The sequence below is a fragment of the Takifugu rubripes genome, chromosome 4 (assembly GCF_901000725.2).
Source record: "Takifugu rubripes chromosome 4, fTakRub1.2, whole genome shotgun sequence".
In the NCBI taxonomy this organism is placed as follows: Eukaryota; Metazoa; Chordata; class Actinopteri; order Tetraodontiformes; family Tetraodontidae; genus Takifugu; species Takifugu rubripes.
The window spans coordinates 9,404,405-9,418,601 of NC_042288.1; the positions used below are offsets into that span (position 1 = coordinate 9,404,405).

General features: G+C 43.1%; 1 protein-coding gene across 1 annotated transcript in view; it reads left to right on the forward strand.

Moving 5' to 3' along the window:
- The window catches only part of slc24a3 (solute carrier family 24 member 3), a 31,797-nt gene extending 17,600 nt beyond the window's left edge, over positions 1-14,197 (forward strand). Inside the window, exons 3-17 of the mRNA XM_003963903.3 lie at positions 6,621-6,697; positions 6,910-6,984; positions 7,068-7,152; positions 7,240-7,343; positions 7,885-7,959; positions 8,057-8,082; positions 8,164-8,217; positions 8,620-8,747; positions 8,864-9,024; positions 9,129-9,363; positions 9,509-9,675; positions 9,956-10,070; positions 10,391-10,503; positions 10,771-10,836; positions 10,929-14,197. Coding sequence (XP_003963952.2) covers positions 6,621-6,697; positions 6,910-6,984; positions 7,068-7,152; positions 7,240-7,343; positions 7,885-7,959; positions 8,057-8,082; positions 8,164-8,217; positions 8,620-8,747; positions 8,864-9,024; positions 9,129-9,363; positions 9,509-9,675; positions 9,956-10,070; positions 10,391-10,503; positions 10,771-10,836; positions 10,929-11,078 — 1,631 coding nt within the window. The 3' untranslated portion in view covers positions 11,079-14,197. The remainder of the gene's footprint in view (positions 1-6,620; positions 6,698-6,909; positions 6,985-7,067; positions 7,153-7,239; positions 7,344-7,884; positions 7,960-8,056; positions 8,083-8,163; positions 8,218-8,619; positions 8,748-8,863; positions 9,025-9,128; positions 9,364-9,508; positions 9,676-9,955; positions 10,071-10,390; positions 10,504-10,770; positions 10,837-10,928) is intronic.

Below are 14,197 nucleotides of genomic sequence, written 5' to 3' on the forward strand. Positions count from 1 at the left end.
CACTAAATCTTTAATTTATATCTCTGAAAACTCTAGAAACACATACATGTCAAAGTCGGATGCATCCTGCTGGTGTATTTCAGGATTCTGTAGATTAGAACATGTAAATGTAGATGTCTGATAAACATTAGCAGCTGTAATAAAAAGGATTAAGAGTTGTGATATAATCTACTCACTGGCCGCAGCATTATCCGTCATCCCCGCTGCACTTGCATAGAAACATGTTTCACATATGTGACAGAGATGACGTTTCAATGGGTACGGTAGGTTTTTCACCCCAGTCTCTTCTTGATCCTTGATCTGAAGCTGCAGGTTTGCTAAACTTTACGAATTGAAACTCGCTGGGAGTCCATCCCTCATACACTGACATTTATTGACATGTCACATTTAATTAGTGCCTTCAGTGACGAGTCTGCTTAATGATCAATGACTGACGGCGATGTCCGGCAGCTGATTGAAGGCCTCCTTATAACAGCACGTAAAGTCCAGAGAAGGAACTGCTTGTGATCACAGTCTGATGTTAAGCTTGATTGAAGTCAATAAAAAAGCCAATACATTACCCTTCACATGCACTCCGCTTCACTGTCGTCCATCCTCAATGTTTTTCCTTCCTCTTGTCTGGGAAATCTATACAATTGATTGTAGCCGTGTTTTAAGCATTTCATGTGCTGAAAAAGATAAATGTCCTTGTACAGAGCGCTGGGACCTTCTTTCTGCTCCTCGGTGGAAATTACCGAGGACTCTCATGAACATCTCACATGATCCAGAGGAAATTACCAAACAGCTGAATGTCCCCTGTGACTTTGATCGGACCGTCAGCCCAGTCCTTGAAGGTTGGCCGTAGTGCTTTTTACAAGTGTGCTAAAATTAGATGGTCCATTTTTTGACTGCAAAGCCATTTCTATTCAGGCTTGCGTGTGTCCTGTAAAGGACTGACCACCTGTCCAGCGTGTAGTCCTGCCTCTTGCTGACTGCTGGGATAACTTTCCAGCACCCTCCTGAACCTGATTAGGAAGAACAGTAGTTAACAGGCAGTGAATAAATGGATAAATTGGTGGCTGATTTTCAAAGGGTTTGCTGTCGTATTGAGAACCGGTCCATCCCAACCGTGCCCGATGATCAGAACAGGATGTGTGCTGATGTGTGATGATGTAGTTTTAGAAAAGGTGGGTGCGCGCCAAATCCAAAATTTCATTGGATAGCTGTTGAACTTTTCCTAGCGTGGCTCCTCTCGCCGCCATGTCAGCACGTTGAGGTATTTGCACGTGAGTTAAAATAATGTAATGATACATAATGACCAATAGGGGATAAATTCCCTCGCTGCCACCTGGTTAAAGGAAGCCGCTGCCCTTTTTCTGTTTGACCCCTTTTTCTTGATGCTCGTGCAAATCAACACAATTTTCCATGGGATTATTCCTTCCTCCTTGTGCTGCCGTGGCAACCAGCAAACTGCGTGACCTGGTGGTAGACTGTGTCTGCGCATGTTTGTACAGTTGTGTGTCAAAATGGGAAAATGCGTGTATGTGTGTGTATGTATACAGTTCCCACCTGAGCACACCTCGTTCGATCTGTCTTTTCCTTCCTTCTTGTCCTTCTAGAGGATTTTGCCGTTGCGTCCAGGCCCTCTTTGATGCCTCGGCACGCCGACGTGCATTCCTCGGCGCCACAGGGGATGTTTACATTACAAAAACCCTCCATGTGAACTCAGCTAGTTCAGAAAGAGAGAAAATGTGGACTTCTATCCTCTTGTTGACACGGTTGAAGTAACTTCAGGAGTTCAACAACTGAAACCCTTCATTGATTATCAGATACAGCTGCAAGGAGAACAAGACTGACCAAATTTACCATGACGATCTATAGTTTTGACAAGCTAAACACAGAGCAAACAGGATACTATCCCCCGTTCCCCCATGTTTCTCTGGAAAGGGTTTGTGTGTCGAGTACCACGACTACATCTGCTGACACCATGGACACCTGGATGTGTGGATTAACTGTGTGTTACCAGCCGGAGATAAGAAGGAAATTATCAATGACACATTTCAACAGCAACACACAACACAGAAATCTTTACCTAAAGACTGCAAATCTTTCAATAAATGTTCTGGTGAGTTTTGTGCTGCTAAGCAGGAAAATGAAAGCTCTCTTAATTGAGAGACCTGCTCAGAGAAAGTGAACCGAAAACGCTGGCTAAGTGGCTGATAATGCTGCAGCTTAGTAACAGGGTGAGCGATGATGATGATGATGTCATGCATTACAGCAGAGTGGATGTACACTAGTTCTGGAATAAAGGGAACATCAAAGTAACGGTAACGGCGTGTGTGCGTGTGTGTGTGTGTGGGTGTGTGGGTGTGTGTGTGTGTGTGAGTGAGTGAGACGGGGCGAGAAAGGAAGAGATGGGATTAATACCAGCCACATCTGGTAATGTAAATCCTGGTCATATATACAATGGAGCTAATGTATTTGTTTATCTGTAGGTGAGTGGATGAACGTGATGAACATGATAACATGTATGTTTGTGCCCAGGCTCTGAGGACCTGGTGCTCTGTCGACTGCTACAGAGGATTCTCCCTCCACATTTCAAGAGTTTGAAAGTTTGTTGTCCGGTTAACCTCAGTCTGTTGGAAATCCATAGAAGTGTTATGCAACAACACATGGCCAGTTAATGAAATATTTAATATATATAACAAAATGTACAGCGGACACCTGACAGGTCTGATCATCCTCAGGTGAAACACACAACGGTTCTGTTATTTGTTATTTGTGTTTAATGGGAGGTCCAGCTCAGACCGGGTCAGAATGTCATTTCTTGCTGTCCACGTTTTGCTGCTCTGCGGATTAAATGCCAGTATTAGCATGTAACCTTTCCGTGTTGGTGGAGCACGCGCACACACACACGCACACACACCAAAAAACACTCACTGTCAATCATCTCTGTAAATAGTTTCAGTCATCATTTGTAAATGAATTAAATTAAATATGTGAAGAGGTTTTTATGTGATTTATGATGCATACTCAGTTGTTTTAATTGTAATTATTAAGGAAGCCATGATGGAGTGACAATGAGCCCTTCCACTCCATTACTTTCCTTTGAGCATCAGTTGATAGCAGAGAGCCATGAGAAAAGACACCTTTATTTGCATTTTTCAGCACTTAAAGGACAGCAATGGGGCCGACGTCCTTCTGTGATTTCCTCCTTTTTCCTTTTGCAGATGGATGTTTGGGTTTGATAATGCCACCTTTTCAAGAAGATAAATGCAACCACATGCTGCCATCTGTGTATGCGGTTTTGGGGGGGTTTGCACGCTGGACTGCTAAATGCTAGCAGGCGTGAGTCCAAGGGTGCGATCATTTTAAACTAATGTGGTGTTTCACGTGTGCGTGATCGTGGCCTGCTGGCTGCTTCTGTCCTTGGCTGATCGGTTTCCATTGTACATCAGGATACAGAGACTCCAGAGACGTAAAAGACTGAACCTTAATATCAGCGTTGGAGTGGCAGGCTTTTACATCTCAGTACTTCAGTCTGCCATCTCTGGCATTAGGGTGGTGATTGTAAATCCGACATCTTGTATGTAGATGGTGAGGGACGGGGGGGGGATCCCTCACAGATCTGTAAATACTTAAAATAATGTTGGATTGCATCATTTCTGTGCGTGAGCTCATCATGGATAGTTCCTGACATAATGTTTCATGCTTCATTTTCTGATTCTACGACGCAAATTAGACTTTTTTGAAAGTAATTCAGATGGTCACACTAGAATAATTACAGAAAAGAAATTTTAAACATTCATGATTGAGGATATTTGACCTTGCATAAGGAATAACTCACACATTGTCACCAGCATTTGTTACCTGAAGAAAATCCCTTTTTTGTGGCTTTGCACAATGGTGTGGTTGATTTGTTCTTGGTTTTGTATCTCAGCATCATGACAGATGCTAGCCATGTTTTCCTATGGATGGAGGAACGGCCATCTGTCATCTGCATAAAGTGTCGACCTTCCTGCTGCTCTTAGAACTGTGGCCTCCTCAGATCGCTTTAATGATGTATTGGCGGATTTCTCTCTCTCTCTCTCTCTCTCTCTCTCTCTCTCTCTCTCTGTACTCTTATGTAATCCATGTGATATTATGTAAGTGTTGGGGGTGGCAGCCTTCAGTTGTGGGGTGTTGGCGGTGGGGGTTGATAGTGTTTCCCTGCCCTTGAAGGTGAGTTTCGTCTGTCACATTGATCTCACACAGCTTGTGTGTTTGTGTGCTTTCATTTGTATCCAAGATAGTTTTCTGTGTCAACTGGACTGTTTTTCTTCTCTTTTGAAGACGGTTCACCTTCCACCCAGAAGGCTTCTTCAGCTCTGAACCTGCTGGGGACCGAGCTTAAAAATATAGCCCTTGTGAACCATTAGCTTTGCCAGTAGGATGGTAAATTTCTGCTTCTGATGTTCCTTGGTCCTGGTGTCTTGGGCAGCCTGAGTCCTAGAAACCAGTTTGACTACTTCTTCCATGACCTCAAAAAAGCAAGAACCCAGCAAAGAAGAGGAGGAGAGAAACAAACGCCACAGTCATTCGATCCCCCATCTGTCCGGCTCCAGAAACACGACATACGGGTTCAGTTCAAACCCAGCAACGCTCTCAGACAGGGGCTGGTACACCTGAAGGACAAGACACCAAGACACAAACAATGTAATGTTGTTTATGCTGTACAGTGCCAGCAGGAGTGTAAGGAACTGTACATTGGGGAAACCAAGCAATCTCTCCACAGAAGAATGGCACAACACAGACACGCCACCTCTTCAGGTCAGGATTCAGCAGTCCACTTACATCTAAAGGAGAGTGGGCACTCCTTCGAGGACAGCCAAGTACGGATCCTGGCCAGAGAAGACTGCTGGTTTGAGAGGGGTGTCAAGGCAGCCATCCATGTCAAACTGGAAAAACCATCCTTAAACAGAGGTGGTGGCCTGAGGCACTTCCTGTCACCCACATACAATGCAGTCATCCACTCCTTCCAACAACAAACCAAACGTTCACACCACTTCAGGAGACCTGGAGACTCACCACCAAGTGAGCCAGCAGACAAAGGGGAGACACCTCAACAGAAACTAGGTGAACAACCCTCTGGTGACCACCCAGATCATTAGCATGCTAATGGTCCACAAGGGCTATATTTTCAAGCCCTGTCCCCAGCGAGTTCAGAACTGAAGAAGCATCTTCAAAGAGAAGAAAAACAGCCCAGTTGACACAGAAAACTACCTTGGACAACTATGACCTGGATGATTGAGAATCTACACAGACATCTTTCATTTGTATCTAAAAAACTAAAACTGACGCAGTCGTGTCACATTAGGTTTAGTCAGTTTAAAAGCATCGGCAAGAATCCACAAATAATAAAAGATCAAAGTAGCATGACAGCCTTGAAGCACATTTTCACACAAATACTTTAAAATTTCTAACTGGTTTTGGGCTGTGATAGTTGGTGATGCTGGGATGGCAGAACCCAGCGTTGTTCCTCAGGTCTATAGTATTTTTGAGCTGCTCGTTGTGGTGGTACGCAGGCACTGTAAGAGTGTAACCTGTGTTGTGGTGCACGTGAGCTGAGCATGTGTTTAACGTCCCAGCCTGGCCCTGAAAACAAGATGAACACTTAACCCAACAATAGCCATACCACCTAACTCAGATTATATTTAATCTAGAGACTCCATTAATGCAGCAGCCTGTAGAAACCGCGTTAACAATTATATAACATTATATAATGCTTTTGTTGAGCACATTTGTACGTCACAATGCCATAACTACGATAAGAGAGGTCACTGTCAGTTAATGGGTCTGTTTAATTCTAAATCTTTAATGGATGTCGATGTATGGCTCAATCTTTTTGATGCAAGGACTTAATCGCTTTTATGTATGTGGCCTTTATACAGAGAGCAGCTGTAACAAATGTGTTCAAGAGTTCACAGTGACTAAAGCTGCAACATGGACGCTTGTCTACATGCTTTTGTTGGATTACATTAATGCTAATGGTAACAAATAATTTATCTAAAGTTTGATGGTTTTGTTTCTTTTGAGCTCCACCTTCTCTTTACCTCAGCTCTCCTTTTCATTCAGTGACGGCTCTACGTGACATCATATTCTTAGTTTAGTCTCCTCGCGCTCTCTCATGATTTCTCCATGCCGCTGTCACTTCCTATGAGCAGATGCGCCCCTGTTGCGTTTGGGGGCCAAGCAGGGACTCACGAGCTCTTGGCTGTTCAGAGACAGAATGTCACTGCACATCGGGCTGCCTCCATGTTACCCTAGCCAAGCAAATCCCAAACACACACACTGTCAGCCTGGACTCGGGCTATTTTTAGCCTAGCCATTTGTTTAGATGTGTCACATGCAACAGGAAAAACACACGTGATTGCTGTGAATCAGAAAAGTATTGTGACATGTTGGGATTGCCCACAATGATGGATACTTGTGTTACATCTGTCAAGCTGAGCCTGGATGCTCAGAGAGGCGGCAGAGCCACTGGATCTTGTTCTTTATGTCTCCTTTTGGCTGGCTCGGGTTTTAATCAAAAACTGACACAGGTCCCAGAAATATTGGATATGTCCCAGTACAACCAGTTGTTTTGTGTGTTTCCTCCACAGCGATTCATGAGTTCCCCAAGGATTACTTCACCAACGAGGAGCGCATTGAAGGAGCGGTGGGCCTGCACGTCCTCTGTGTAAGTGTCACCTGACCTCCTCTGGAGCCGTCATGTATTCCCCATCACCCGCTCCTTCTCTCAGGCTCCATCAACAAATTTGACAAGGACTGTGAATCTGAATGAATCTCCTCCTCACCACTCCATTAGGAAGTTTCTTAAAAATGTTGACTGAAGTTTTAGGACCAGAACCGGTAAAAAGAGAACACGTGTGTCTTGTCCTTCCCCTGCAGGCCGTCTACATGTTTTACGCTCTGGCTCTGGTTTGTGATGATTACTTCGTGCCCTCACTGGAGAAGATATGCGAGGTAAGAAAATGCCACAGCAAATGGCTGAAGCAGTGTAGCGACATCAGAGACCACGACTCTTTCTGCCTTCCCTCCTTTTAAAGCGTCTTCAACTGAGTGAAGATGTTGCCGGAGCAACATTCATGGCAGCAGGAAGTTCAGCCCCAGAACTCTTCACCTCTGTGATTGGTAGACAACCATCCCACCGAACGATCTTCACCTATGTTTAATTCACACTCGAGACTGACTTCAACATCGTGGGCTGTTTTCGTGCAGGTGTCTTTATCACGAAAGGGGACGTTGGGGTCGGCACCATCGTGGGCTCTGCTGTCTTCAACATCCTCTGCATCATTGGGGTGTGTGGGATTTTCGCCGTGCAGGTACGCCGTTACCCAAATCTTAGAAATCGTGTCCATCTTTCTTTCCTTTTTTTTGTTTTTGTTTAAAAGATTGTTTAAGCTGTGTGTTTCTGCCGCCTGTCGTCCATGACGCTCGATGGCAAATAGCAGTTTGGGCATTATATCAGACCAATATCTGCTAAACAAGAGAAAGAGAAAGTCTAATTCATCTTTTTTATCATTACTTCATCGTTTGTCTCTCTAGATGGCTGCAGTGATGAATAATGTGCAGCAAAATACAGCACAGCATGAGCCCTACACCAGATTCAGCCACTGCCATAGAATAACGGCGGTGGGCACATCACCATACCACAATATTTCAGCAGTTTGTTAACTGAGAATTTTTAGAGCTGTTTTCACACATGTTGTCCAGACGGGGTCTGAGCCAGCATTGTATTCTTGGGAGATAACATTTTAGATGTGGATGCTTCAGTATGTAACACCCTTGAAGACAACGTGAGCTTGCTTATCTTGATAGTAGTGCACAGATTGTGTGACGTGTTCTCACGTGTGTTGTTGTCAGGTTATCCATCTTTCCCACTGGCCGCTGCTCCGAGACTCAGTCTACTACACCTTGTCTATCTCTGCTCTCATAGTGGTGAGAATACTGTCCATAACCTGGACGAAGAGTCGGATTCACAGATACTTTCCATTTTTAAACTGTTTTTTTCCACATTCCTTCCTTTCTGCTGCAGTTCATATATGATGAAAAGGTTGTTTGGTAAGTCTGATTTAGAAACACGATGTGGATACTGATTCCAACTTCAGAGTCGTTCATGACAATGTCAACTGTATTTTGCAGGTGGGAAGCGCTCACCTTGATTCTGATGTATTTCGTCTACATTTTGATTATGAAGTGAGTCAAAACACGGATAAAAAAAATAAAAAATTCTTTATGTTGTCCTTAATTCAATGGACATTGCTAAAAAAAATGCATCAGAACACATTACATTTTCTTTTTTATTCATTCCCACTTTTTTGCAGTACCAAAAATCACAACCTACTGCTAATTATGTAAACATAAACAAAGCAATTAATTTTGCCACATATGATCCATGAAGATCACAGAGACCATCTTGTCTGGACCAGCTGATTGAGAAATATATTTGGTGCCTTTAAAGGTGCCTCAGACTTGGTTGTCTGCTCTACAATATAAATGATGTTTTAGCTTTTACAGAAGCTTTGAAGTAAGAAAAAGTAATCATCACTAGCGCGCATTGTCAAAAATGGAGTGGATTTGATGTGACGTCTCTTTTAGACTGAACTCCCGCATTGTTCGATTCCTGGAAAGACAGAAGAAGAAATCGTCCACTTTGCGGAACGGAGCAGCTAATAATTCGGAGCTGGATGACGGCTGCGATGCTACTGCTGTGCTGCTAAAGAAAGGTGTGATTTTAGCCTGTTTGCCTTTTTTATGCAATTTTGCAAAACAGAAAAACACCTCTTGAGCATGAAGAGAAAAAAAAGCTGTTGACCTGAACGGATGTGTGTGTGTCCAACAGCCAACTACCACAGGAAACCCTCGGTGCTGATGGTGGACGAGCTGCTCTGTGCCTACCCCCACCAGCTGTCCTTCTCCGAGGCCGGTATGAGAATCATGATCACAAGTCACTTCTCCCCGAGAACCCGTCTCACCATGGCCTCTCGGATGCTCATCACCGAGGTAATGGAGGTCACATTACTGTTTTTCTCTTTCATTAAAGGAAGGATCTAACAAAAGTCCCATGGCTGTTGTCTGACTCACTGCGTTAATCTTTGCTGATGCAGAGGCAGCGACTCATCAACACTCACACTTTGACCAACGGGGACTCTGACGTCCCGGTGAAAGGAGGAAGCAGGCGGGGTATAGAAAATGGGGTTTCCGGGGCTGAGAGAGCTGTCAGGATCTGCCACGATGACCACGATGAAGGCAACGAGACGGAGAATGAGGACAACGAGAACAATGAGAACGACGATGAGGAAGCAGATGGGGAGGGACCGTTTGTGCCCTTCCAGTGTCCAGGTACCTGCTGGAGACACATCAAATACACTCTTTTTATCACCGGTCCCGATGCTCATCGAAGCTGCCGATGAAGCTCCACATTCCACAGAGGCAGTGAAGCCTGCGCTGTTGTGGGTTACTCAGTGGGTGTGGTGTGTATTTGCAGCGGGCGCTTGCAATAAAGTGAAGTGGCTGTTTGCTTGGCCCCTCTGCCTGTTGCTCTACTTCACCATCCCCAACTGCTCCAAACCTCGCTGGGACAACTGGTTCATGCTGTCCTTTGTCTGCTCCACCCTGTGGATCGCCGGCTTCTCCTACATCATGGTCTGGATGGTGAGACACTTCCCAGCAACGCACATCAACTTTTCATTCCCGCTTGGTGAATTAATCATAAATGATTATTTTATAATTAACTATTCAACTGAAAATTGGCAAATCTTTATGAACATTTGACCCCCTGACAGAAACATGCTAAATGCTTGCTAACACGTTCATCAGAATGTAACATCAGAAGCATCATCAACATCATTCCCCTGGTGGCGGACTGCAATAGAACAGAATATTTGAAAGTGGGAATAGGCGGCCCACTTGTGTCTGTCTTTGTCCATCTCAGGTGACTGTGATCGGTTTCACACTGGGGATCCCAGATGTCATCATGGGCATCACCTTCCTGGCGGCTGGCACCAGCGTCCCGGACTGCATGGCTAGTCTGATCGTAGCACGTCAAGGTAAACTGGCAGGGGAATATCCACAGAATCAAAGGGAAGAGGATATGAAGGAGGGCAGGAGATGACCTGTGGGTGAGGTGAAGAGCGGAGCCGTCCCTGTGGTGATGCGGTGGCCTTGGTGAGGGGCATCAGCCTGACTGGGTGTCTACCTCTTTTCATCTGCGTTTATTCTTAGGCTTGTCATCAAATATTGAAAAGGCTCTGTCTGCTGTCTTTGTACCTCTTTGGATCACAATCGATCTGACCTCTTCGCCCACCCTCTCCCTGTCTTCCCCGATTCCCGTTCTCTGTTTCCTGACTCAACCTTTGTCTGCGTGCAGGTATGGGAGACATGGCGGTGTCAAACTCCATCGGTAGCAACGTGTTCGACATCTTGGTCGGACTCGGGCTCCCCTGGGCCCTGAAGACGCTGGCCATCAACTATGGCTCAGATGTAAGTGGTGATGGTTGGACAAGCCATCTGTTTGGTTCTGCCTCGCTAAAAGTCAATCAGTGTGGTCTTTGTCACTTCCTGAAATAACACGGTGAAACAAGCAATGGTGCAACAAAGACATGCCCCCAACCATGGAGAATAAAATATGACCTTTATTATGCTCAGTAGGGCAGAGAGCAGCTTGGTATTCCAGGCTTTTGCCCCTGCTGTTGATTCTTTAAATTGTTGTTGTTTACATTGACTGGCTGTGATCATGTCCTCTTTCAGATCAAACTCAACAGTAAAGGTCTGATCTTCTCTGTTGGACTCCTGCTGGCATCTGTGTTTCTCACTGTGAGTGTTTTATAATGTCAGACATGAGGCAACGCAGAACAGCTGCTGAGTCGTAAACCCTTTGTCCATCTGCCTGTCTTCTGCCTGTCCAGGTTCTGGGAGTGCACCTCAATAAGTGGACACTGAACAGACGTCTGGGCTTCACGTGTCTCCTCCTGTACTCTGTATTCCTGTGTTTCTCCTGCCTCATAGAGTACAACATCTTCACCTTTGTCAACCTGCCAACCTGCCGAGAAGAATGAGACACACACGTCGAGACACGCTGATGAATACACCTCAGCACACACTAGAAATGGTGTAGAAGGAGAAACAGGAAGTTGAATTCCAAATTTATGGGCAAACCATTCGATCCACACTGTGAGAGAAGGTCTCACTCTGCACTTTATTTTAATGCCTGATTTTGTGGGTGCAGAACGGAGCCGCTGATGTTTGCTCGTCATCGCATGTTTGGATCGACTCCCCAACAAGTAAACTTTTCTTTTGACTACTGTAACTTGGTGAAAGTTGGAATGTAGCTGCTGTTCTTTCCCGAGTCGGTCTCATAGGTAAATGTTCACAGGGATGGCTGTTTTAGCTCTGTGGTAGGACAAAAACAAAGCTTTTACGTAGAATTAATGTTTTGTCTGATCAGGATGTTTTATTAATAACAAAGCTTTATTTTACATTAACTATTTATGCTATATTTGTATTTTGCAATCTGTAAATTCTGTGGAAGAGGATTACAGCAAAAGCACTTTGTTATCTCACATTCCATTGGTTTTATTTTATTTGACTTTAATCTCATAATTTTGATATTGCACGTCCAAATTGACCCTCTTAACTTTATTTACTTTTGAGATTTACACTCAATTACATTGAGTTTTTTTTTATTTCAATAATTAATGGAAAAAACTTGAGCATTTAAAATGTAGACTTAGCAAGTCTTCTGAATTATTTTTTAAAATGGCAATAATCCTCTTCCATATTTTCAATTATGTCGCTGTTTTGGACCATTTTCAGTTTGTTGCTGCACAACATGTGCGCGCGCACACACACACACATACATACATACACACACACACACATTTTCAGGGCATTATCCAGTCAAGTTTTAGCTTCACAGTCGTTGTTTGTAGGATCTCTGCAGGAAGTGAATTGACAATAACGTTAGCTTTAAAACGAGCACACCTTTGTAAATATTACCAGATGTTCTAGTTCTTATTTAATCTTGTCATGCGCACATTTGTCCTCTGGGTGTCGCCGTACACACGGAGGGATTTGATCTATGACGTGAGGAAGCGCTGTGGCCACAGAACTGATTCGAGATCGTGAGGAGAAAAGTTGCACTGCAAAGACTCTTTAAATGGGAGCCCGGAAATGCCCCCGCCCCTGGCACGTGCTGATTATGAGGATGGCGTCCTTGTAAAATGAAGCAGGAGGAACGTGGAAGGATCAGATGTTTGTTGTGGTGAGCAGACCGCTGCTTTGTCCTTTCACTCTTCTCAGACTATTTAATTAGTCCCGCCATGACGGCCGAAGAAGGCGTGTCCCGCGGAGGATAGTCCCCTCGTGTGGGCGTGGTCATGCGGGGGCGTGGTGAGTAACCGGAAGCGTGAGGACTTTGATGGAGTTTATTTTCCTGTATGTATTTCTGAACCACTGACATCAGCAATCAATATACGGTAGATTTGTGATTATAGATTTTAGACCACGTGACACGTTTGTGGGGCCCTCCGTTTTTATATTGTTTTAAAGTATTATTTATTGAGTGATTTTACTCTTATTGAAACTGTTGAGGCGAGATGCACACTTATGACAGACCGGTTCATTTGTTAAACATGTTTTTGTGTTTGGTTACAGTTTTGATTTAACATCGATTTTGAGAAATATGGTATTAAGATTGTTTATTAACTGTTTATTTTTATTAAGTTGTTGCTCAGCGGAAAACAGGGTTTTAAATGTATTATAAATTTTAAAAATGCAATAACTACTACAGAAATGTAAATATTCCACTTTATTGATCCAGAGATTTTTAATAGTTTAGTTTTCAGAGTCATTTTAAATGGTCTTAAGTATGTGAATGAAATTATTTCTAATTGATGTAACTAACAGAGTACAACTGATTAAAATTCAGAGACAGCATCTTTACAATCTGAGGCAATAATTATATTGATATGACTTTATAACAGTGATCAGTATTTATTTTACACATCATGTAAGCATCAATTTATTCGGTTCAGTAAAAATGTAATCTAATTATTCAGCCCAATTCCACCACAAAAAAAAGTTAAATATTAAAAGGACTCAGTATTAGTTAAATATTGACATTTAAGTTGGAAACATTTGATTTCAAATCTCAGATTTTTATATGTCACACTATTTTTAAGTTAAAATCTTAAATGCCGTGACTGAGGTCATAATTATGGTGAAGAATAAATAAAATAGTTGGAATTTAATTATTTTGAACTGAAATAGATGGTTAATCTTAAATTTAATTTCATTACTTACACATTTTTCTGGATTTATTTTGTCCTCTTATGGTGGAAATTAGTTTACTAACTAAAAGCACTTCTTTTTGTTATTTTGTCCCTAAACGAGGTAAAATATTAGCATAATCCATTAAGCTGTGGAACCAACAGGAACAGTTTTACGTCTCCATGAGCCCAAACAGTTGGAGATAGAAGAATATTTTGAGACAGTCGCGCCGTGTTCATGAGCTCAGTCCTTGTTTAAACTTCACGCTCAGTCAGATGACATCACGCACTTTACTGCTGGACAACTGACACCATTGATCACTCGGTTGTATGCTGCTATTCATTTGCCTGTATCAAATACGACAACATGGGTCTTTAAAAGTGACCAAACTGCCACAGAGACGCCCAAGAGTCGTCTTACTGAGATTTCTAAATAATTTGTGATATTCACATGGGTGATGTTGCTGATGTAAATACTGTTTGTATATAAATGGGTGTAAATGTACATAGATTTGTCTTATTTCTGGATATCCGTTGAATATATTTTCATAGATCCTAGGTCTCCCTCGTATGTCCTCTGGTTCTTATGTGTTTGAGACCTCTGAAGTTTACTTGCATGGAAATATATCAGTAAGTTAAATTATTCAGCTCAAGGAGGATTTAGCCGCCACTGGATTTAGTCTGAAATGGAAGGTTTAGTTGATGCATGCTTGTCCCTGTGGCAGGACGTGACAGAGTGAAAGCTTTTACATACAATATGTTTCTCTGCATATCCACATTTTACCTCTTATCACACCAGAACTTTTTTAACAGAACAGTTTACTTTGTGTTTAGATGTCTGGAAATGTAATTTTAGATAAAAGATTTTGCTACCTGAGCATTAATAAAGTTGTCTTTGCTGAAGGTAA